This window comes from Chanos chanos, chromosome 2 (assembly GCF_902362185.1).
Source record: "Chanos chanos chromosome 2, fChaCha1.1, whole genome shotgun sequence".
In the NCBI taxonomy this organism is placed as follows: domain Eukaryota; kingdom Metazoa; phylum Chordata; class Actinopteri; order Gonorynchiformes; family Chanidae; genus Chanos; species Chanos chanos.
Window position 1 is genome coordinate 36,548,244 of NC_044496.1, and position 26,161 is coordinate 36,574,404.

Below are 26,161 nucleotides of genomic sequence, written 5' to 3' on the forward strand. Positions count from 1 at the left end.
ATAGCATCTGCGCGGAAACAAAGAGCAGGGGATCTTTACTTGTGCCCTGGGCTTTAATTGGATGCGCTTTAAAATGAAGGCTGAGGTTTAAATGACCAGATCTGCTGTGCAACCTTACTCTGAGTGGATACTGAGACTGCTCCATTCATCAGTGCCAAGATTACTGTTTGAAGGGAGCTCAACTTCAATGGCCTACTTACAAGCAGAGATTATTTAAACAGGAAGGGAGAGGTGTTGAGAAGTGAAACATCAGGGTTTTTCATTGGAAAAGTGCCTGGCATTTGGTCATGGAATCCTGTTCTGCATTCACATCCAAAGTTTTCAAATCATAAAATACCGCTATGATATTTCACTTCTTTTGTTTTCATGGAAACTGAAGCTCGCTGGTTGTCAATATATCAGTGCACGTTTTCATTTGTTTGCTGTAGTCTGTTGTACAGTGATTTGTATAAGTATATGTACTGATCATATTTCTAATTCAGTTTGAGAAGAGATACATGCGATAGAGGGATGGGTATGTTTGGGTATTAATATTGCCTTTTTTTTAGCTGAAGTGCTGTGTTCAGAGCCAACATGTCCAGACTCCACAACAACAGATTTACTCATAGGCTTGGCGTAAACGAGCAGTTGACCTGTCTGTATGCTGTGTATGCTCCTCTTCCTGAACAAATATTCAGTGTCTCTGCTGTCAAACCGTAGTCTCTGACCCGACGTGTCTCTGCCCGCCCCTCAGCTGTACGTGCCAGATGAGGATAAATCCATCTTTGGCCGCAGCGTCAACAAGCAGGTGTTTGAGGGACTGACCACCGGACTGCTGCAGACGAGCGCCTTGATTTTAGACCTTCTGCGATCCGGGGGAGCGGAGGGATCGCAAGGAAACACCCCACGTATCTGCTCACCTGATGCCAAGAGCAAAACACCTGCCAACGAGCCCTTCAGTACCCGTGCACAAGACCTCATCAGGTAGTGTTGTCTTTACCTTGCACTCTGTATGCTCTGCTTGATTGAGTGTTATCTGTCTCTGTTTAAGGTCCTCAGCATTGGTAGACCCCTGTCCCAATCCAGGTGGATGAGGGCTAGCACATGCATCCACCAATGCAAGCCATAGGATCTGGATTCACATACATCTATGCAAACCCCTGGGTGTTGCTAGGAGTCAGTGAAGCACATCGACGGGAGAGTACCATGTCCAACAGTGCCCTCCCAAAACACAACCGTTTTTCTTGGATCAGCTGACCAAGCTGCTGGTACCCGTAGAAACCTCAGTAATGGGGTGTAGTGTAACTGGCTGCTGTCCCACCTGGATACCCCCACGCAGATTTTCTTTGGCTCCTTAAGACAGGATCTCTCCCAGTGTCTCTGCCACATACCTGCATATAAATTCATACCTGTTCTTCTTCCCAACAGCTTCACAGATGGATCTTTTTTGGAAAAACATTGTTTTTTGGACTGTGCTCTTGTGGTTTTCACATTAGCCTGTTTGGAGGAACACCTCTGGTGTTAGTGAGAACTTTTCCTCTCTGTACAAACCACAAAGGCCAAATAGAAAAGTAGGAAAGGAATCTTTTGAGTAAGGAAAGCTCTCTTGGAGGTTTCCCAACCATTATGCTTTTCCTCTGTGTAGCCCAGGCCTTACAGTGCAGAACTAGGCCAACAAGCGAGGACATACACGGAGTCACCTCACTTTACTCCACACATCCTGAGTTGGAAGCTAACCGTGCTGTATCCTCAGTGGATGGAAACAAGCATTTGGAAATAGCACAGCCCTCTCAGCGACACTACGTTTAGTACAGCAGCGGTGTAAGTCTCAGTGTACTCTGGCCAAGAGGAAACAGGGGCCAAAACGCTCCACTGGATCCACGCAACTTCCAGTTGAACTGGTTGAAGCTGCGGAGGCGAGCAATAGGAGTTGACACTGTCTCGGCCCGTGAAGAAAGGCAGACGACCCGGGAAGAGGAAGAGTCCAACCTTCCCAGAGTCCTCTCCCACCCAGCATCCACCCCCCCCCCCCCCTCCCCGTATGATTCATAAGGCCAGAGCTGAACTGCAGACCCAGCGCGGCGTAGATGTCCGAGGGTTGACCCCGTCTAGAGGAGTTACGCATGATACTGGAAGAGGAAGAAAAAAAAACATCAAGTCAAAGGAAAAATTCGTTTTCACAAAGGTTAAATAACACTTGTCGACACACAACCTCCTTAGAGACACATAAAAAAAATGAAAAAGCAATTGGTGAAACGGCAAATACAAATTTATCTGCTCGGTTTCTTTTCTCAACTTGACCTCCAGGTCTTGTGTACCGTCCAAAAATCTGTTTCTTGTGCTATGAATACACACAGGCCTGCATAGCTCCTAAGTGGACTGCAGAAACATAAGCGAACACTTGGAGCTTTTCTCACACTTTCTGAGCCTGAAAGGCTGCACAATGGTGTGTGTAAAGCTCCTTTCAGCTCCAGTGAAGCCGGAGAAGAGGATAAAGCAATAACACAGAGCTTTGGTTCAAGTGACAGCTGACCTATAGAGAGGAAAGGGAGTTGGGAGGGGGGAGAAAAGAAATCGTAATTACCTGTATTGACAGAGACGTGTTTGAGTGACAGTTGTAACAAAAAGGGGAATGAGGGAGAGAGGGATGGAGAAGTAAGGAAATAAACGAAGGATGTTAGACACACAGGTATGTCTTTGAGGAGTCAGAAAGCTGGCCTTGCTCCTCTGGGAGGTCCATTGATCGACAGGTCTGGGGCTCTAGGCACAAGTGGGCGGAGCTGACATACCTGAGCTGGGAGGCAGAGCTGTAGACCAGCAGTTTTCCGAGTCACCCAACCCCCCAGTCCCCTGCACTCTCAGCGCTGGCACATGGAGGCCCCGCCAACCTGTAATGGTGTAATTACCTGTGATTTGTAGCTGAGAGGGTGGAGAGAGCGTGATCATGAGACCTGTCATTTGTGAGACAAATTAGAGATATCAGAGTAATGACCAAGAGAGGTGGGCTCAGATGAGAGATCAGATTTCAGCTCCTAGGGCGCTGTCGAACATCAGCTACAGTGAGGGTCTTTGTGACCGCATGTCACTCTCCTTAAGAGAATAATCCCTCTCTCTCTCGCTCTCTCTCTCTCACTCTCTCTCTCTCTCTCTCTTTCTCTCTCTCTTTCTCTTTTGGCCACTCTCTAGCTTTCCCTCTCTCTTGCCCCCCTTTCTTGCTGCTCAGCTAATGTAATTTAGTTTTATCCAGTTTCTTAGGACTACGTCAGGGGCAGACTAGCCCTTTCCTCCACAGCTGAAGTGTTTGGGTGTTTGCATCAACCCAAAGTTAGCTCACCTCATTCAGATTGTCAAGACCCTGAGCTGTTTTTGAATTTCATTTTGGTTTGTTGTAAAACCCTGCCCTTCAACTATGACCACCTAATGCTTTTCTGTTTTTTGTTTACTTGTTTGTTTTTTGTTTTGTTTTTATTTGTTTTATTTCTCTCATGAATGCTCATGCAGGTTTTTACAAAAGTTATTTGATGTTTGTGTCTTTGTGTCCTCAGCTACGTGGTGAACATGGGATTGATTGACAAACTCTACGGCTGCTTCTTGTCGGTGCAAGGTCCGATCGATGAGAACCCCAAAATGGCAGCCTTTCTGGAACAAGCCACGGCTCTGCTTCACAGCCTGTGTAAACTCTGTTTCTCCGTGACCAGTCGGTGAGATGTTTTATCTCTGCACTCTTGTAAACCTCGTCCATCTTACATTGTTTTCTCCTCACTGTTCCCTGCTTCCCGAATATCCCAAATGGTGTCTCTCAGCTCTTGTCCTTAAGATGACCTTCAATAACACGCTTTTGTACTGTCTTAGCATCACTACACTCAGTTCAGTTCAACTGACCAATCACAACCCTTGGATCAGTTGAGCCAGATATTGGACCGCATGTCCAGATGCTATATTATTGCATTTGTTTCATATATCAACTTTTGGTCTATATTAGCGAGCAGTTTTTATTTGCACCCGTTACAATGGTCAGGTTTATGTGAATTCTAAATCTTACCAGTCTTTGCATTCAGTGATTCATTATGACCTTTGTTTGTCAGTTTTTAAACATGCAAACTGCCCTCCCTAAAAAAGGGCGGTTCTGCCTCGTACAACCCAGAGAGGCCGGTATCACGCTACCCAGACCAATTCTGGACAACGTCAAAAATCTGCAATTCCCTAAGGCTGGCCGAAAAACACTGATACAGACAATATGTCCATGTCATAATAAAAGGCATGAGTAGTCGTAGTGACGATCTTTACGTTCATCACTCTGTTGTTTCCCTCTGTCTGTCGCATTCTTGCTATGTTACTAGTGCCGCTTTTCCACTGCAAGGTACCGGCTCTACTCAACTCCACTCTACTCGCCTTTTTCGGTTTTCCATTAGGTGAATCTAGTACCTGGTACCCATTACTATTTTTCCCACCTACTCCGTCGTGGTTCCAAGTGAGCTGAGTAGGTACCAAAACATGCTGTGAAAGCACTGCAGACTACTGAATGGTCAGAGAGAATCGTCATCCGCAATTTTTAAAAACACAAGGCCACTATGACTGCTTTTCCACTGATACGGTGCCGGTGCCTAATTGAGCACCGGGGCCACACTTTTCCACTGAAAAAAAACCTGGCACCAGTATGGCACCACAGAATTGCTGGTCCTAAAAGTTGTAACTGCTGACATCGGTGGCTATGTCAAAAAAAACCACGCGAGAACCAATCAGTTCAGCGTTTGATGTGTTTGGTACATGATGTTCTCTAAAGAGGCGGGAGAGAGTAACAAAAAAAAGTCTTACCAAGATAACGGTAGGCTAAAGGCTATATGTAGCATGAAAATATGTATATGATTAAAAGATGTATGTTCACCTTTTTGTGTCTACATCAACACGGGCTGTTGTTTACATGTTATAGGAACATAGTCGTACCCAGAGCGGTAGATAAAACTCTCTTGGCTCTGGCTGGTGCAAATAGACCACTGTAGAGCTTCATCTGAGCACTCATTTAACCTTTTGAGCTAGTGACAGGCTTACTATTTTCATGAATTTTGCCCCCAGAGCCAAAAGTTTTAGGGCAAAATTCATGAGGTGTTTCGCTGTGTGGAAGCCTGGTGTAAAAGTAAATTTATAAAAAGCAAGCAGATGCATTCTGTCCGGCATTATTTTTTCCTCATGGAAATTACCCAAACTTTTGCTAAGTAGCATTTGGTTCCCAAACCTGTGGAAATGCGGGCCGGTTCTCAAAAGGCACCAAGGCAGCGCTGGCTTCCCACCAGCACCAGCACCAGCACCAGCACCGTCCTAGTGGTAAGGAGCTATACAGCAACCGCAAATTTTCCATCCACCAATCGATTCTTGATTCACTAAGCTTTTACAATGGCAGTCTGCAAAACCAGTTGAAGAGGTACAGACGTTTCTTGGATCCAGCGAGAGCTGGATGGGGCAGCACAGAAGGAGAAGACATACGCTCTGGTGTCTGAACACGTCACAACAGTTTCTTGCGGCGTCACCAGCTACATCGAGGGGATACAAACTGCAGTGGAAAATGAAGGTTCCAGGCACCAAAAAGCAAGTAGAGTGGAGCTGGTACCATGCAGTGGAAAAGCGACATAAGTTCTGTTGATTCCCTGTGTCTGTCAGACTCCTGCTGTGTTCCTGAGGTCTGTTGTTTCTGATTATCATCCAGTGGCCCCCACAATGTCAGCTCTCACTGTAAACTCCAACTCTCCACTAGACAGGCCACCCACATATGTGTGTGTTTCTGTTTGTGTGTGGTTTTTTGCATGTGTGTCTGTGTGTGTGAGCCCACATAAGAAATTCTTACTGCTGGTTTTTGCGTGGGTGCTGACAGAGGCTAACCACACAGTCACATTCAGTGATAGCCTGGCCCTGACCTTTGACCTCCTCTCTCAGACGAGACTGACGATGGAAGCTTAAACCTGGCCGGCAGGCTCTCAGTCCGGGCAGTTCTGTTTAAAAAGAAAAAAAAAACCTTTTTTCTTATGTTGTGGATAATAAAAAAAGATTGGAGATATACAATATCCACTGCCTCGTCCCTGTAGGTTAGTTAAGACTGATAAATCATTTTTCGCCTCAGCACCCACACTGCAGTGGTCAGCTCTAACCCCTCTCCAGCTGCCGTGTGCTAGAACACTGCCCAGCTGTTTAACGCCAGTCTTACCAGTCCAGTGTCACTAAATATCTGTGAGAAAATTCGACAGCATCACACCCTGCCTTAATGACAGCACCGAGAGACGTACCGCGTTACAGTCAGCGTTCAGCTAATCCAGCCATCTCAGCCTCCCTCCAGTCATTATTCACCCCCCTCAAGCACACGCACGCACACAAACACACACACACACACACACACACAGCTTCACGATTGGTCGGAATGTGTCACAGGATTAGGGAATATTTTTGGCTTTGCCAGTTGCTGTGCCCTGAGATTAGAGTCCCACAGCGGAGACTAACTGCGTAGAATAGAAATGCTGATCTCCGCGCTGCACGCCTGTTTGACGGCGTGTAACAGCACGCACCGGAGGAGCCAGACAGAGCCCAGGCAAGTCGTCTGTTCTGCAGCTTCAAATCACAGTTTGAGAGGCCACACCATTCTAATAATTACCTGTCATCAGGTAAATTATGGCTTAGTGTACGTTTTGATTGTTAACGACTTCGGGAGTTCTTAAACTCTGCTTTATTGGTGCGTCAATGTGTGACCTCAAAGAACAAATTAGCTCATTTCTGTATTAAAAAAAATTCTTTTGCTTTTTGTTGGGTTTTTTTTTCCACCATTTGTTGATGCTTTGTGCTAAATTTTAACCCTTCAGAAATTCCCCTTTTCTAATCGACTCTAAATGAAACCGACAATTATGACATCATTGCTGGTTATGTACAAGCAGGTTTAAATCAGATGAGATTCTCTGAGGAAATGAGAGAGAGAGTCAGATTACCCACGTCAGGGTCATCACTTTCATACAACTGCACAGGCTCTTGTTTCAGCTTGTGGAACAGCTTGATATAACGCATGGTCATTCTCTGAGAAATCTGGGCCTTTGTTCTTTCAGAGCCCTCACACAGACAGTAATCCTGAGGAGCAGGTCTTTCACATCCTGAGAGATTTCTCAATGTTATCCAGAATTCTTTGCTGGTAACTGACCACTCCTGACTGTCATGTTTCACTCTGTTTAGCCCACACTTGATCTAGGAACAGACTAGCCTGAGGACAGGATTGTTAGAATTCTCAAGGAAGTAACTATCGGGAGACAGAAGACTTTTTTGAATTGCTGTTAAACTGTGCATTTGTCTTGTGACTTCACTGGAAGATTCCATTGCCTCCTTAATGACATCACTGTCCCCCTCCTTGATTCTGATTGGCCCAGCCAACCACAGGAGCTCTGCTTGTTGGAGCTCTGCTTCACTGCAACCTGTCAGTATTGGGTTCAGGCCCTGTCCTCACCTGTAATGTTTGGCCCGCGGATGATGTTACCAATCCCACTAATCTGCTGGCTATGCTCCAGACTCAGACACACACACACAAACACTGTGTCGTAAATCCCCTAAGATGCACCTTAATTAAATGTGCTGGAACACAAGAGAGCTTGGCCAGAGAGCTGTTTAAATAGTTCCAGAACTATTGCCACTGGCTGTCAGAATGTGTGCCGAGTTCCAGTGGTTTATTCAGCTCTGTCTCTGTTAGGGGCCATGTACTTTTTGGAACAGTGGAGAACATAACTGGCATTTTCTCAGACTACACCTTCTCCTCTCTCTCTCTCTCTCTCTCTGTCTCTCTCTCTCTCTCTCTCTCTCTCTCTCTCTCTTTCTTGCTTACTGTATTTTTGAGGCTGTGTGTCAGTTTGATGCGGGAAATCTCTCATAGTTGGGTGTAGACAGCTTGACACTGTCCACAGTGTTCTGTATTGGCTCTTGCACTTTAACTCACTCACTTGCTTCTTCTCTCTCTCCCTCTCCTTCTCTCTTTCCCTCTCTCTCTCTCTCTCTCTCTCTCTCATTCTCTCTCTGAATGTAACCAGTTAAGCCTCTCTGCCTGGCAGGCATGTTTCTCAGACAGAACCTGCCCATGTTATTTATATCTGAGTGGACAGCCCTGGTCTAGCGAGTAAATCTAGAAGCCACTGGGACTAGACTTCCCTCACTCCTCCATCCTAGGTCTCTGGTTCTTGCGGTTAAGAGAGCAGCCAGCACCTCCTTGGCTTTAGAGCCTTACAGCTGCACGCCTGAGCCTTTCCCTGCGGCTGCCCCTCGGCGCTCTGTGTTCCTACACTGACAAGGCCAAGATCTGCTTCTGACTTTGTTTGAAAGGCCCTTGATTGAGTGACGTATAAACAAGGGAACCCAATTTTTGCTTGCAGAGACCTCCCGATGCAGTGAAAAACATTTTAGCAACAGGAATAACAATATTTTACCCTGTAGTATTGCTCTTTCCCTAAAAATGTAATTAATTATAGTGCTAGGTGGAGTTAGTGCATGTGTGTGCATGTGTGAGCGCGCGAGTGTGTGGGTGAGTGAGCTAGGATGACAAAACAGGTCTAAAAGTGTTATAAGTTCTGAGCATTTGTTTGCATGAAACACTTGCATGTGTGTGTGTGTGTGTGTGTGTGCGCTTGAGTCCCTGTGTGAGGATGATTATGTATAGGCGCGTCAGACTAAATTTTTTTTTTCTCGTTTCCTGCGTCTCCATTCCTCGCCCAGTTCTCCCAGCATCTTCGACAATAAACGACAAGACCCGACGGGTCTGACAGCACTCCTGCAAGCCACAGACCTGGTGGGCGTGCTTCACCTACTCTACTGTATTCTGCTGCACGGTTGCCTGCCTGATCCTGCACCCCCAGGACCCCCAGGGCCCCAGGAATCCTACAGCCCCACCGTCATCAGCGTGGCCCTGCAGGGGGTACGCTTCCTCAACAGCTTCGCCCTGCTCGACCTCTCGGCTTTCCAGGTACTGCATGTCTCTCACTGGTTCTGTACACTTCTACACCTTCAGAAGGGGCTTGGTGGTCTGTTTCAGTCTGGGGAAAACTGGCTGTTTTTCAGGGAGCATTTCAGATAAAGTTGTTTTTAGTTTACTGTTAAGTTGTCAGAGGCAACAGGAACCTTTTGAAATTGATGATAATGCTTGACATGATGATATTGATGATATAAGACTTGGACACATGTCTCGGAAAAGAGCTTTTGTTGGTGTTACTGTTCCAGCTGGTATAGTTCAACACGGTTTGACAAAAGGCTCAGTAGTCATATATGTGTGTGTGTATGTGTGTGTGTATATATATATGTATATGTAAATACCATACCGATAAAAACAAGAAGCTCCTTTGTTGGTTATTTCCCCAGTGGAAAGCAAGTACATTATGGAAAGCAAGTAGAAACAAAAGTCAAAATGATTTTATATTTTAGGGCCAGTGTTCCATCTGCTCGAAACACACTCCAGTCTTTTCCGGATCCAACTTTACACTGACATGCTCAGCTGCTCCCCTGTGCTTTTGTCAGTAATTAGACATATTAAATATATTTACTATACATATTAAATATATTCACTATTCCATATCCCTCACCACTACACCACTAACCTCAAATCTCACTATTCCATATACCTGACCACTACACCACTAACTTCAAATCTCACTGTTTCATATACCTGACCACTGCACCACTAACCTCAAATCTCACTGTTTCATATCCCTCACTGCTACACCACTAACCTCAAATCTCACTATTCCTTATACCTGACCACTACACCACTAACTTCAAATCTCACTGTTTCATATACCTGACCACTGCACCACTAACCTCAAATCTCACTGTTTCATATCCCTCACTGCTACACCACTAACCTCAAATCTCACTATTCCATATACCTGACCACTACACCACTAACTTCAAATCTCACTGTTTCATATACCTGACCACTGCACCACTAACCTCAAATCTCACTGTTTCATATACCTGACCACTGCACCACTAACCTCAAATCTCACTGTTTCATATACCTGACCACTGCACCACTAACCTCAAATCTCACTATTCCATATACCTGACCACTACACCACTAACCTCAAATCTCACTATTCCATATCCCTCACTGCTACACCACTAACCTCAAATCTCACTATTCCATATACCTGACCACTACACCACTAACTTCAAATCTCACTAGTCCATATCCCTCACTGCTACACCACTAACCTCAAATCTCACTATTCCATATCCCTCACTGCTACACCACTAACCTCAAATCTCACTATTCCATATACCTGACCACTACACCACTAACCTAAGACGTCCATTTTTCTGGTTCCATTTAATGATCCTGAGCTGTAGAATGATGTTTCTAAGTTCGAGCTCTGGACAACATATCAGCAAACTCAACTAGCATAAACGCCATTGATTCAGTGTCAGCTACCCATCGGACCTGTTGATGAAGTTTTGAGTTAAATGTATTAACACTGAGTTTTAACAGACGTGCTGTCCGGAAGGTTGTCAGCTGTGTTTTAGAACACACACAGACACAAGCGTCATCTTTACTAATGACCACCTTGGGTAGACTCAGAAGTCTTACACATTTCATGCCCTTTTTTTTCCTTTGCTTCCCCATTGAAAAATGTGGTTTTGTGACATAATTTAGTATTTGGCTGTGATTGGTATGTTGTCCATCCTGGTGATGCAGTTGATCCGTGTGTTTGCCATGAGCTATGTGGCATGTCCTGTTTCTCTTTGAAAAGCCAGGCAGACCGCTGTTTTTTTGGTTTTTTCCTCAGTGTGTGTCTTGTGTAAAAATGTTATACAGAGCTCATGCCTCAGACAGACAAATGGCCGCTGAGATTTGGAAGAAAAAAAAAGTACTGTAGCTGTTTGACCTCTGTTGGACCTCAGTGGGGGACTTGCTTGTCTGACTGTGTTTGCGTCCAGGGACCGTGCAAACTCAGCCAAACTTCCTATCATAGAGCCCATATTATAATGATCCAGCCTTCGCTCTCTCTCTCGCTCTCTCTCTCTCTCTCTCTCGCTCTCTCTCGCTCTCTCTCTCTCTCGCTCTCTCTCTCTCTCGCTCTCTCTCTCTCTCGCTCTCTCTCTCTCTTTTTCTCTGTCTCTTTCTTTCTTGCTGCCCTTGAGTCATGCTTAAGAAAGCTCTTTTCCACCCCAGAACAAAGCTGACCGGTCTGTCATAAACAAGCTTGACCTCTGACCCTGACCAGTCTGTTGAGGTTTAGCTGGACTCTACGGGTCAGGGGTGCGGACGGAGGCTGGCATTAAAGACAGGATCTCCGGCCATACGTTAGGCTCCGTGACGAGGAGAAGAGAACGGCCGCACGGCGCTAAATCACCACCGTTACCGTGCAGCATGAGGGAGGAAACGTTGTGAACTATTTTAATGTGTTTCAGTAATTACTCCAAAGCATGCTCTCTCACTTTTAGCCTATTCGAAACAGCTGGCCGTCAAAGAACCTCAGCGTTTGGAACCTTAATGAAGGTTTTAAAATAGTGCTGCGTTGTGGGCTGTAGTTGTAATTACCTTGTGGTTCACATTATCCCACAACTGAAGACTAATGAGCTCATCAGTGAAGTCAAACTTGTCTTTCTTTCTCTCTCTCTCTCTCTCTCTCTGAGACGTCCATCTCTCATACCATGAGGATCAGCCTGGGTTAGTGGGGTGAGATTAGAGTGGATTAAACGACAGAGACTGTCTCCTCAGGTGTTGGTGCAGTTAGGTCATGGTATTCAGTCTGTGTACTCCTCTGTAAACTGTAAGCCTTTTGTCGTACTTGGGCGTGTTAACTATACCTGCCAACACTCCCATTTTTCTTACCAGGAGTCTCCCAGAGTTCACACCCACCCCCCCCTTTTCTCCTGTCTTGCTCCCGTTTTTGTAATTTCTCCTATGTTTTAAAACAGCTATGTGACTGCATAAATCAAGTAAGCAAAGCCGTGTGTGTTCTGCTTGTTCAGTGGATGGCTTGACCAGTAGCCAGAGTGGAACAAGTAATGATTAAAATTTTAACATGGATCAAATTTCATTAAAGAAGTTTAAATGTGTGTGTGGGTGTATATATATATATAGAGAGAGAGATTCTTTTTTTATGCCTGTCAGTAAAGAGACTCAGTAGGTACACACAAGCAATATTTTCACTTTGTTTACTTTGAAAAGTGTGTTAAGTTGTGTGAAGTATGTGCTGTGTATAAAGTGTGTGAAGTGTGCTTGCAGGAGCAATAATTCCTGAAAAGTAGAAATTATTATGCTGGAAAAATCACATTCACATGTTGGCCTTAACACTGAGCTCAGATCATCTAGAGTATTCACTGACTGTCAGCTGGGTCCATCTTCTCTCCAGAGCCTGCAGCGTAGCGGAGTGCTGACACCACACAGGAAGGGTACCAGCGAGATTAAATTATTACGTATTGATTTAGGCTTATCTGTCATGAAATTCCCCCTTTTTGGCTGCACAGCAAAACAGGGCATTCATCTCACACAATACGTAATTGAATAAAGATCTGTTGGGCGTATGGACCTGAAAGTAGGTGAAACGGGAAAACATTCTTAATGTGTCTGACGCTGTCTTTACTCAGTGGATGAGATTTCTCACTGATTCAAATGCTTAAGTGTAAGCATTTTTTTTGTTCAGGAGTTCTCATTGTTACATGAAACTATTACAACACAAACTCTTTACTAAACAGGTGCATTGTGTGTAAAAGCTGCAGTGTGTATGATTTAGAGATGATGGCATCCTGTGCTTAAGATGCACTTTGTGCTTTGATGAAATTGTAATATTACACACTCTTCCCCCTTCTGTTGCGCACAGAGTCACATTACCCCTTTTCCACTGCGGCGGTGCTGGTGCCGGCGCCTAATCGAGCACGGGGGCCGTGCTTTTCCACTGACAAAATACTGGTGCCGGTGCCGGCACGGCACCACAGAATTGCTGGTCCTAAAAGTTGTAACTGCTGACATCAGTGGCTATGCCAAAAAAAAAACCACGCGAGAACCAATCAGTTCAGCGTTTGATGTGTTTGGTACATGATGTTCTCTAAAGAGGCGGGAGAGAGTAACAAAAAAAAGTCTTACCAAGATAGCAGTAGGCTAAAGGCTATATGTAGCATGAAAATATGTATATGATTAAAAGATGTATGTTCCCCCCTTTTGTGTCTACATCAACACAGGCTGTTGTTTACATGTTACAGGAACATAGTCGTACCCAGAGCGGTAGATAAAATAGACCACTGTAGAGCTTCATCTGAGCACTCATTTAACCTTTTGAGCTAGTGACAGGCTTACTATTTTCATGAATTTCACCCCAGAGCCAAAAGTTTTAGGGCAAAATTCGTGAGGTGTTTCGCTGTGTGGAAGCCTAGCATAAAAGTAAAAAGCAAGCGAATGCGTTCTGTCCGACATTATTTTTCCCCATGGAATTTACCCAAACTTTCGCTACGTAGCATTCGGTTCCCAAACCTGTGGAAATGCAGGCCGGTTCTCAAAAGGCACCAAGGCAGCACTGGCTCCGCACCGGCACGGGCACGGGCACCAGCACCGTCCTAGTGGGAAAGCGCTAATGCACGATCAAAGAGAGATCTGACAGAGGTCATGGCCAAGTCTCTGTGAAAATGTTGAATGAGAAACGTGAAAAAGCTGTGTGCGCTGGTGTAGTTGTGTTAACTGTGTCTCATCTGTGTCACATTTTATTATAGTATCTGGTCTATGATGCTGTGATGTCTTGTTAGCTGTGTCTAATCTGCGAACCTGTTCTGTAGTGTTGGGTTAACTGTGTTTGTTCTGTGATGCTGTGCTGGGCTGTTGTGATAGCTGTGTCTAGTCTATGATTGTAATGTGATAGCTGTGTCTAATCTATGATGTGATGTGATGTGCTGTGCTGTCGTGTTGTGATAGCTGTGTCTGGTCTATGATGCTTTGCGGTTGTGATAGCTGTGTGTAGTCTATGTTTGTAATGTGATAGCTGTGTCTAGTCTCTGATGTGCTGTGCTGTTGTATTGTGATAGCTGTGTTTAGTCTATGATTCTGTGCTGTTGTATTGTGATAGCTGTGTCTAGTCTGTAATGTGCTGTGCTGTTGTACTGTGATAGCTGTGTTTAGTCTATGATTCTGTGCTGTTGTATTGTGATAGCTGTGTCTAGTCTATGATGTGCTTTGCTGTTGTATTATGATAGCTGTGTCTAGTCTATGATGCTGTGCTGTTGTGATAGCTGTGTCTGGTCTATGTTTGTAATGTGATAGCTGTGTCTAGTCTATGATGTGCTGTGCTGTTATATTGTGATAGCTGTGTCTAGTCTGTAATGTGCTGTGCTGTTGTATTGTGATAGCTGTGTCTAGTCTATGATGTGCTTTGCTGTTGTATTATGATAGCTGTGTCTAGTCTATGATGTGCTGTCGTGTTGTGATAACTGTGTCTAGTCTATGATGCTGTGCTGTTGTGATAGCTGTGTCTGGTCTATGTTTGTAATGTGATAGCTGTGTTTAGTCTATGATTCTGTGCTGTTGTATTGTGATAGCTGTGTCTAGTCTATGATGTGCTGTGCTGTTGTATTGTGATAGCTGTGTCTAGTCTATGATGTGCTTTGCTGTTGTATTATGATAGCTGTGTCTAGTCTATGATGCTGTGCTGTTGTGATAGCTGTGTCTGGTCTATGTTTGTAATGTGATAGCTGTGTCTAGTCTATGATGTGCTGTGCTGTTATATTGTGATAGCTGTGTCTAGTCTATAATGTGCTGTGCTGTTGTATTATGATAGCTGTGTCTAGTCTATGATGCTGTGCTGTTGTGATAGCTGTGTCTGGTCTATGTTTGTAATGTGATAGCTGTGTCTAGTCTATAATGTGCTGTGCTGTTGTATTGTGATAGCTGTGTTTAGTCTATGATGTGCTGTGCTGTTATATTGTGATAGCTGTGTCTAGTCTATGATGTGCTTTGCTGTTGTATTGTGATAGCTGTGTCTAGTCTATGATGTGCTGTGCTGTTGTATTGTGATAGCTGTGTCTAGTCTATGATGTGCTGTGCTGTTGTGATAGCTGTGTCTAGACTATAATGCTGTTGTGTAGTGTTGTTTTGTGTTAACTTTGTCTGTTCTGCAATGCTGTATTATTGTGTTGTGCTAGCACTGCCTGTCAGTAGTATTGTTCAGTCATTGTTTTTGATGAGTGTGTTTAGACTCTCCATCCCCAAACACTCACACAGCCCAACACTGGTGGGAGTTGTTAGTGCGCGGGGCCGGGGGTGCTCTGTCATGTTGGCATGTTTAATAAATACTGTCTGTGGCTTGGCTGATAGCATCTCCTCTGTCAGGGGGATTCGGGGGTGCTCTGGTGGGACCCCTGGCTCCAGCGCCATGGAGACCCCCTCACTAGAGCCCCATCAAACCAGTCTCACATCACAAAACTATTCAGGCCCTCTTATGGAAGAGCCTGAAAAATCTCAGCTTTTTTCTCTTGTGTTGAGATATCTGACCTCTCATGCATGTGTTTCACTGCTGATAAAGTCTTAGAGAAACAGATCTGGCCCATCACTGCAGGTGATATGCTGTGTTCTAGTGTAAAGGGAAACTGTGCCGGCTGGAAGCGTGGAGGGAGCGGACCTGTGCCTTTGGTCCATCCTGTCTATTAGGGTGGAATCATTACTGTATGTGTATGTACTGTAGTGTGTAATGACCTGTCATCCTGGCCATCCTCCAGTACTGGGTGTTAATACTGGTTTTGTTATGTAATGAAAATGGTATGTTTGGAATAGTTTTAATTCTACAATTACTAATAACAATAACAGCAACAACAAAAACTAGTGTTACAATAACGATTGGTAGTAGTAGTAGTATTGTTGTTGTTGTTGTTGTACATATTATTTAAAGTTCACCTCTGAGACAGATTGCATTCATAAAAGAAACATAAAAGCCATGTGAAATGTGTGGTGTCCAGTCTGTTCTAGGAGCAGAGGGTCTGTCTCTTGCCTTCCGCCACATCGTCAGCTCCCTGTTGTGGTACTGCTCCCAGCACCCCAGTGAGGAGCTGCTGCACGAGGTTATCATCTGTGTGGGCTACTTCACCGTCAACCACCCTGACAACCAGGTGAGCTAATGTTCTCTAAATCAGCCACTCCAGCACAGTGCAGTGTCTGAACGTCCGTTTAATTTACACACCACAACACACTCTGCCTGTCCTCCTATTATTAAGCTTCATAAATATTAAAATGTGTTCGTTAGTGTAACATTGATTGTCATGTTTTAGTAATTGGTTACAAAGTACTAATATGATCACTGTTTTTATTCATATGCTTAATTTTCAGTATGAAAGAACACATGCACTCAGTCAGTATTGGCCAGTGTGCTGCTGCCTCTCTTCATTAGCTGGAGAGCGGGTGTACTTTTCTCCTAACAAACAACCAACACAAAGGCAACAAAAGACAGGGGGTGAATAATTCAGTAGCTTTGCCACCCTAGTGCTGTTACAGAGGTTGTTGTGCTCTGCCTTTCAGAGTAGGTCATTGTCTTCTGGCAAACAGTTGGCCTGGGGAGGGTTTTTGTGTGTGTGTGTGTGTGTGTGTGTGAGCTCTGCCAGAAACTCAACCAACAGACACAGATCAGTGTGGCATGAAACGGGGGGTGGAGGGGATGAATACATACGCACTCACACAGGTGCTCACAGTGGAGCTGCTCCGTCAGCCGTGCAGCGTTTGCCTGGTCCCTGCCCTCAGCACCATGCCACACTCGGTCGGGCTTTAGTTAAACGAGGCCCGTTTCACGGCGCCAGCAGCCCAGGCCCCGGGAGGGGAACCTGCGCGGAGGACGGTCAACGTCCTCGCAGTAAGGTCAGAGCCTTGGCAATTTATGGGCTGATTACAGATTCTAATTTAAAATATTTTTGGTCTTAATTAAAGATACGGCCTACGTTTTATGGGGGTTCAGCTCGCCTCCACCGCTCTGATCCAATTTAATTATTTTGATGTACGTAATTAGCATTTGTTGGCCATTGTTGAGCTGATTTGCATATTATATTGGATAATTGAATGAGGGGCTGCTGATTGAATTAGGAAGGAGTGACAGATGATTGGGTTTTGTGCTCACACCAGGGGAAGTTAACGCCATGAGCGGACTGGGAATAGCACCTATTGAATATTCATCCAGCCCCCCCTCCCCAAGCCACCCACCCACCCACTTTGCTAATTTGAAAAATGCTGCTCTAGAAAGTCTTTAAACTTGTGACTTTTCCTCAGGACACAAGCTGTTTTTTTACCATTTGGCTGTAATTCAACTTTTGATATTAAAAACAATGCATACTGTTACTCTGGCAGGTGCAAATGGATCAGAGCCGGAAAAACGTAGCAAAAAATATTTCAGTCAACCAGTGACCATATATGGAATAATGCAGTATTTTCCTAAATCTAAACTTTGTTTTGTTTTGTTTGTTTGCACTGTTTCAATATAGTTAACAGCTCAAATCAACTAAAGGTTGACCATATGAGTTTTTCAACTGTTAATGGATTTCATGTGTAAATTCCCTTTGTTCCTTTAGCATTTAAAAGTATTTGTCAGGGAACCATACTGGTGAAGGGGGGGTTGAAAAGTGCTGCAATATTGTCCAAATTCCACAGGGCCGATGCTTGGCACTGGCCCAGACCCTGGACTGTGTTTGTGTGGGACGACTGGGAACAGCGTAGGAATAACGGGGGTCGGCTTTGGCCTTCGTCATGCTAATGTAAGCACTGGCAGGACACAAAGACAGCGCTGACCCAAAGCCCGTGCAGTTCCATGGCCCACTGACTCAGAACTTACGCACCAGTGTGTGTTTACACGTGTGCGTCTGAGGAGAAAAAGATATAGTGCCCCCCCCCCCCCCACCACACACACACACAGAGTACAGACAGACTGAGGTTTTGGAGAGCTGCTGTTCATGGGTGATCCGTGCTGCCGACACAGGGGGTATTAATAATTCAAACCACTACACAAAAAGCCATTGGAGAAGTGACGTATACACAGCACCATCGAAGCATACAACAAGCATCGCATATACAGCCTAGCACTTGATATATTCTCCCCTGGGAATCCTACAGTAATGATATTGAATGAGTAGCACGGAATCTGGGAAGATACTGATAAACATTTCTTAAACGTCTTTCCTGTAACTGTGGCGGCTGTCAAGAAAGCTGTGTTTTATGCCGGCGAGGAGCCGCAGACATGATTTTCTGCAGGTTTATGATGACAGGTATCGGCTGTTTATGAGTCACCAACTGACTCTCTTCGCCTTTGAGACGAAAGAATCTCTAATTGCGAACGCTGCGAGCCGATGACATAGCCTGAGACGCCTAAAAAATAAACTGTCAGAAATGAGAGCGTGGAAAAGCTGATTTGAGAGTCGTTTTAAGACAGAGGCCGCATTTTTGTCTTGTCCGGGAAACAACTGCCGAAGCACACAGATATTTAAACACATGGCAAAGACAGCCAAATCTCTCATTTTATTATCAGTTTCTTTCTCAAGCGCTCAGCGTTTCATCCAGTACTGAAAGATAGCAAGGTGCTGGAGAACATGCTGCCTCAAGCAGATGTCTTCTTTTCAACACTGAACCTCCAAAAAAGCCAGACTGGAGCAATCCAACACACTCATCCCTCTTATCTCCCTGCGCACTCCTTTCTTTCACACTATTTCTTTCTTTCTTTTTCTTTTTCTCTTAATCCCTATCTTTCTTTTCATCCTACAAGTACAAAGTTGTCTGCTCTCCTGCATGAGTCCGGTTTCAGTGCTGGGCCTGTAATCTCTGTTAAACTGATGTTGAAACGATGTTTTCAGCAGTCCATTACTGACCAGATAGGCAAGCCCTCTTTTCTTTTTTCTTTTTTTTTTTTGCCTGGGAGGTGTAAAGTTGCTAGTGTAGACGGTTGGGAGCCAGGGGAATGTACATGGAGTCTCTCCTGTGCCTCTCCGGTAAACACAGTGAGGGGGCGGACAAAGTGGCACAGTGAGGGGGCTGTGGCCCAGCGCGGCATTGAGAATGATTTACAGGCTCCCTTAAGGGTGAACTCAGGTTTAAGAGACTGCACTTGTGTGTGTGGGTCCTTTTTTTTTTTTTTTTTTTTCCTCCTTTTTCTTTTTTTAAGTTTGTTTGTTTCCTCATAAATCTCTCAGTTTTGAGGGCTTGGGTGCACTTCCTAATGTTTCGTTTGAGTGTCGTCCAGGTCAGGACGGCTCCCACAGCAGATCTTTCGAAAAGATTATCTTTCATAAGATCAAAGATGACGCGTAGCTCGTTCACAAGCCAGCTGTAAATCACTGTTTCGCATTGTTTAAGCAATCAGGATTTTATGGCGTTTGATGCTCTGAGATGTCCTAGCCCTTTATTTTTTTTTTCCTAATGTCTTTTTTTTTTTTCTTAGGCACGATTTCCTCATCCTATTCTCTTGTATCTGGCTGAATGTTTTTCTCCTGTGTTGTCGTCGGTCGGTCTGGCCAGAGGACAGTATTTACTGTGCGTTTGTCACAGACCTGTTGGTGGGTGGTAAGAGCTGTTAAGATAAGTCGTTTCAGCAGTTACTTCCTTTCCAAAGAGAGCTCTCTCTCTCAGCATAGTCACATGTGGTTCGCCCTTCAATCTTATCAACTAGCCGGCAGCCCCCCCCAGCCCCCTTTACACTAATGCCAGTGTTTAGAGAAGGGAACGACTGATGGTCTGGTTTGTATTTGGGGGCCAGAGGCTTAGATTTGTGACTCTGTTTGAAGGTTGACACATCCTGGTCTCACAAGCAGAGGTGTAAGGGTGTCTAACCTCTGAGCATGACTGGGAAAGATCTGTCCTCTTTAGGACTCTCTCTCTCTCTGTCTCTCTCTCTCTCTCTCTATCGCTGCAGCTCAGGTCCCTAAAGAGCACCGTCCGTTGAATGAAGAATGTGTGTGTTATTTTTGGAACCATATACAACATCCCTTGTCTTCTTCATCTACAGTGGTGTAATCTGTAATCTTATGTGTTAAGACATTTCGATCAGTTTTCACAGCCCAGTTATCTCCTCTGTGCTGCTGTCTTGTTTGTCTTTCCTCTTCTGTTCTCTTTTGGTTCAGTAAACTTCTCCAAACCTCAGACTCTCAGCTCTGCCTCCCGTTCACCTTGAAGCTACTCGAGTGTGTGTTTGCGTTTCGGAGCATTAACTTTACGCACCCTTTGTTTTTTTCGAGGAGACACGGTTATGTAATGGAGAGCTGTAAAAGTATGGCCCAGTTTGAATACTCCAGCGCTCTGTACGTAAAAAAAGCACAGGGTTGGCTGCCCCCCCCCCCCCCCCCCCCCCCCATCTCCATTCCTTTTTTTTATGGCCCTCTATGTTAAAGCGGGGGCTGATTCACAAGTTCAAACACTTGCCGCTCATTTTATGACGGCTTGGTCTGAATAGACACTTCTGTGGAAGGTGGGGGACTTGGCTGAGGTCTAATCCTGGGTTTGGAAGTCCGTTTTGGAGCGGGGCCATTATTCTTGTCCGTGGAGAGGATCTGGACAGTTTTTCTGCGGCGTTCGGGTTGGAGGTAACTTCTGGTCTCTCTCCGCACTTTCCGTCTCCCTGTGGTGGACACTTGAGGGTGGACAATTTGTTTAGGCGTGTGAAGATGGAGCACCTTGCTGCAGCCGGATTATGAGAGGCCTGCGTGATTTGTGGGAGAAATGTCCGCAGAGCTGCTGCCCTCGCCGCCCAACACACACACACACAAACTCCCAGCCACACTCATCCCATGTCCAAGGTTCTGGCTGCTGTGGTTTGGTTTACAGTTTGAGTCTGAATGCCAGGGTCTGTTAAGGTGAATGGATCTTCAGTGTTTCTGAGCCATTGTAATTTGTGATGCTCTGCTCTGCCCGGTGAAATATAGTTGTGCAGCTCTACCGCTCTCCCCTCCTTCAGCAGGGGAGTAGTGTTTTGGATTATTCCAGTACTCTGTGCGACAGTGTGAGCCTAGCAAAAAAAAAAAAAAAAGAAGAGGAAGAAATCCTATTCAGCATTACTGACACTATGCAGCCCCCACCACTGAAAACAAACCAGAGCTTTGAAGTAGTTCTTCATTCACTGAAGCCGTGGAGGAAACCTCGTTTTTCATGCATTCCGTGGGAAAAGATCATTAATCGTAAACGAGTGAAAAACCAGTGGTTTATAACGAATGGTCAACACAGGACGCCAAGTTCAGCTGGGCGATGGTCTAAGACCCAGAAGCTCTCGCTTTCTCTCTCTCTCTCTCTCTCTCTTTCCTATGCCGGTCAGCTGTTTAGGGCTTTTAGTGCCATTAAAAGGCTCCTGCCTGGTTTATTTTAGCCGTTCAGTAAAGCATCTTTAAACAGTGCCTTGTACAAAAGCACATCTCTGGAGGGCCTTTGAACGCTGCTGTAGAACAGAGTTTTGAGGGCCCTCACCTTGAAATGATAAAAGAAGTGAGTTATCACTTTGTTTATCGCACTCTTAAACCACAAAGTACATTATTAAAGACAGAATGCTTTGGAAGAGTAAAGTTAAGAGTATTTTTAAAATCTTGTAAATCCTTGTAATTTATGTCCCGGTGGGTCCCCTGGAATTTCACCCCACCCTCCTGGTTTGCATTTGGGTTGAGCCGCCAGCATGAACAGGGGCATGTGTGTGTGTGTGTTGTAGTGACCTCCTGCTTCTCTGCCCATACTCCTTTAGCACGGAGGATCTTCCCAAGCTGTGAATAGATGCCTCCAAATCTAACAGCACGTGGGTGGACCACCCCTTTTTATCAGGCTGTCCTGGGAGTGATGTGTTTTTAATGCCAGTGCGGGTCCGGATGTGATTGTGTGATCGACGGCTGTGATGTTGGGGATTAGTATGTTGGCCTGGAATGAACGCTGTTAATGGTATTGCTTCATTTCTGAAAGTGGCAGAAGCTCGGGGACAGTCGGGTGTCTACCCCCCTAATGGACACCCCCCCCCCCCCCCCCCCCCCCAAAATACACAGACACACACACACACACATTGCCCCACTTTTGCTCCCCTCCTGCTCTGCACCTCACCCTCTGTTTCTGTGCCACACACACACACACACACAGGCGTCAGAGGACACTGTGCACTGTGGGATCACTGTGATTATTTTAGAGCCATAACTATGAGTGAGGGCTTTATTATGCAGCCATGAACTCCATATCACCGTTGCTGCCTTTAGTTGTTTCCTGAGTCACTCAGGGGTTGTGGCGCATCCGTCCTCCGCTCCGTTTACTCCTCTCAGTGCTCTGTCTGTACCTGTGGCCCAGAGGAGGAGCAGAGCATCCCCACATGTATTTTATGGTGTGTAATTGTGTGGTGGGAGGCTTTGCCCTCTCTCTCTCCTCTTAATGGCTGTTTGTGTGTTGTTTTAGTGGCAGATTTACGTGTGGGAGGGACACGGGCGGTCCTGATTTATGACTGGCCATGGCGTTGCCTTACCCTGTGTGTGTGTGTGTGTGTGTGTGTGTGTGTGTGTGTGTGTGTGTGTGTGTATGTGTGTGTGTGTTCCAGGTGATTGTGCAGTCTGGCCGTCAGCCCAGCGTGTTGCAGAAACTGTGTCAGCTGCCGTTCCAGTACTTCAGCCACCCACGCCTCATCAGAGTACTCTTCCCCTCCCTCATCTCCGCCTGCTACAACAATGCACAGAACAAGGCCATCCTGCAGCAGGAGATGAGCTGTGTATTGCTGGCCACCTTCATACAGGTACACACACACACACACACACTACAGACATACTTACTCACGCACTAAGCTCAGGAAAAACTCACACACACAATTCAATACACATATACACACAATGTATATAACAATTTGACAACACACAAACACACATGAACACAGGTATATATGCTTAACACTCCACAAACTATGTAACTGAAACAGTTTATTTACATGCATGCCACCTATACGCAATCCTTTACATTCATGCGCAGTGCTATGCACTGTAGAGTACCTCATACCAACTGACAAATGTAACACAGTGGCCTCTCCTGCCCTACACACTCTCCTGTCTGTGCATCACACCTGCAACCCTAATACTAATACCCCTTCATCCACATGTTCTCCCCCTTAAAACCCCACAGCCCCTGCACTGCATCAACCCTATGACTCTATCTGTCCGTTCTCTGGCTTCCTCTTTGTTCTACCTTCCTTTGTTTTGTTTTGGGGTTTTTTTTGCCACTAACTCCTTTCTTTAAAGGAGGGAAGGGGACTCTGCCCCAGATGGATGACTTCCCCTGTGCTTTTGAGTGGATTTACCTGCCACTGGTTGAGCCTCTTGTAAACACACGGGCTCCTTCATCTTCCCCGTGACAAGCCTCCCTGCCCCGCACCGCTGACTCTATTATTTATGTAAAGATTACTCTTTACCCCAACAATGACAGGCACTTGTCATTTTGTTCAAACAGTGGGAAGACGTATGGAGTCCTAGACCCTGGCGTCGTTTGTTGAAGCACATGAAAACTTTTTATGGGGGGGGGCGGTTGTATTTGTGTTCATTTCTCTTTTAGCTTCCCTTTTTAGAGAAGGTGAACCTGCATAACATTTGTACAGCTTAAATGAAACTTCCGTAAGTGCGTGTTGAATGAACTTGAGTAAGAATTCGTTTGTTAGTTGTTCAGGCTGCTGTTGTGTTTTTAAAACATGCTGTGTTTTTGGCACCGCTAGTGAACTGAGTCCAGCTACAATTTGTTAGGATGTGATGTTAAAAACAATTGTTAAGTGTTGAACCACCCACAAGAATACTTGTTTTTCTAATCTTTTATATTCATTAGTCTGGGGGGAAACAGTTACTACATTTCTAGCTCTCCTCTGAATATAAAGACATTCAAACTGATGGCGAATTTGGTTTGGATCAAATAGCTTAACGACACAGGAAGTTGACTTTTGGTAAATACAAGACAAAATGTTGAAGACAAAATGTCTCTTGTTGGTGTATAGAGATGATGAATACATTTTTCCCCCTGTTTAAACTGTAGGACTGCACTACAAATGAGAACCACACAGACAACAGATCATCACAACAGGGAGGTGAGTCACATCATTCTTTAAATCAAGTCTCTTTCTCTCTCTCTCGACCTGCCTCGCCGTTTACTGTATTTATTCAGGTGTTAGATTTTTGCTCTTATTTAAACATTTGTCAAGCAAAATCATAGCTATTATGATTGGCTCAGTTTTGTTGTTTTTGGTGAAGAATAATTTGTTAGCTCAAGACCTTGCTTAAATTTTTCATAGGGGAAAAATCGAAGCCTGTCATGAATTGGTTTGGAAGAAGTCTTTTTGAAACGAATTGTGTTTGTTGCCAGGGTGCATTGGAAGGAGAGTTTGGCCTGCTTTCTGATCAGGTTTACCTGATACCTTCTTCTCTTTTCTTTTCTCTCTGACAGAGAAAGGCTCCCCTCCACTGGATTACTGTGAGCTGCCCAATCGTTTCCCCCGAGACCAATGGGAATCAGCGCTGCAGTTCTTCCTCAAGAAACAAGAGGACTGATTCTAGAAAGAGAAATGCACTCTTGTCTTCTTCAACATGAAAACAGACACAAACTCTCACACCACTGTAAACACTAGTGCACAAAGCCCCACACGGTAGTTCCATCCCCCATCTCCTCTGTCTTTGAGCAGTTACTGTAAGGTGACGTGCATCTCTAAAGTCTCACACAATACAAAGCTCTTTCTCTGGAAGCAAATAAATAACGAAACGAGACCAGCACAATAGCTCTTTATTCCAATTACAATCAAAGTTGATTCTGAACTGAAGTATTTTGTAAACTCAAGTGTCATATTATTTCTAAGTCATAAATTGTTGGAGGAAAACATTTTTTGCTTTGATTAGAGGGAATTTAAAGTTACTTAATGTATTATGTATATGTAAACTTAATTTCTATGCAAGATACAAAAGAGGAATGTTGCTCCTTCCTTCATTATGTTTTTTTCTCACACCTTTAGTTAACACAGTCTGAGTATGTCTTGAATGCATTTATGAATTATTTTGTTTGTGAGCTGTCTTTGTCATTGTTCAAGCCTCTGCATTGCGAAGCACTTAAGTAAAAGTGGTTTAATTTATTTAAAGTTCACATTTCTATCACGTTCAATAAAATATTTATTATGGTTCAAATCTGGTGTTTTCCAACCTTCTCTGTTACCACTCACTGTCATCACGCCACTCTGCCGCCAAGCGCAATGGTTACTAGATCTGCCGTTGTATATCAACGTCATCTTCACTCGTTTTACGATCACAGTCAACATTTACAGAAATATGTATCAAATTCTTTAATTATCACCTTTCCCCGCAGTAAACTGCTAATGTGACGTTCATACTGAAGCATATTAAATTTGGATCAAAAACTTCTGGGCCGGAAGCGGCCATTAGCAAATAAAATGAGTTAAAAGTGGAAGCAACTATTTTATCTTATTCTCATGTTTTACCTTATTACCTTATTTTACCTTATTGTTTTTTCATTTAAAAACAGTGGTAGAAGCGAGTGTCTTTACCATGCAATGGCTGCATTAGCGGAGTTTTTAGTTGCATTCGCTTAATTAAATTTCACTTAAATTTCGTGTATTTCGGCCTCTGCATATAGATGCGAGATGTAGGCCTATTTTATAACGCTGTAGTTTTTTGTCAAAATATCACTTTGGCAATATGTGGAGCCACACTTCATGTTTTTGCTGCAGTATATTTGAAATGTATCAAAGAGTAAAAGAGGAGCCCGGGCCTCTGAGTTGGTCTTGCTCGGGACCTCAGACGCCTCGGGGTGTAACAAAACGGTCGCTGTTGCTCCGCTAGTACCTGCGTTTGTGTGACTCACCCTAATCCACACATCACCGAGCCTGAGTCATTTTATACACCACTCTGTCAATACAAGCTGGAGTCTCGAGAGGTAGACCCACCTTGTCAATTTCACAATCAGCCATAACTCAGAGTCGCTGAAAGTGACAAACAGTGATCTTTTGAATAACTGTGTGTGTTTGTGCGCGCGCAAAAACAATGAATTACTGAATGTGTGCGCGTGTGTCAAACATCAGTAGTCTTCATTTTCTGAGATTCTAAAAGAGCTTTTCTCAAAATCAAGTAGGCTAAAATATGCTTGATGTGTATCCCTCGGCCCATACTGAACAGCAGCCGGAAGAATGTGAAACTACTCCGATTCTCCGGCGGCTTTTGTTCAAACATTAACAGACTGTGTCGGGATTTT

At 44.6% G+C, this 26,161-nt stretch overlaps 1 protein-coding gene across 2 annotated transcripts in view; it reads left to right on the plus strand.

Annotated features, from left to right (window-relative positions):
• The window catches only part of scaper (S-phase cyclin A-associated protein in the ER), a 77,455-nt gene extending 52,435 nt beyond the window's left edge, over positions 1 to 25,020 (plus strand). For both annotated transcript variants that reach the window (XM_030765931.1, XM_030765932.1), the window contains 7 exons: positions 734 to 963; positions 3,525 to 3,680; positions 8,704 to 8,950; positions 15,922 to 16,071; positions 22,479 to 22,670; positions 23,945 to 23,996; positions 24,353 to 25,020. In XM_030765931.1, coding sequence (XP_030621791.1) covers positions 734 to 963; positions 3,525 to 3,680; positions 8,704 to 8,950; positions 15,922 to 16,071; positions 22,479 to 22,670; positions 23,945 to 23,996; positions 24,353 to 24,456 — 1,131 coding nt within the window. In that variant the 3' untranslated portion in view covers positions 24,457 to 25,020. The remainder of the gene's footprint in view (positions 1 to 733; positions 964 to 3,524; positions 3,681 to 8,703; positions 8,951 to 15,921; positions 16,072 to 22,478; positions 22,671 to 23,944; positions 23,997 to 24,352) is intronic.
• Positions 25,021 to 26,161: the final 1,141 nt, after the last annotated feature.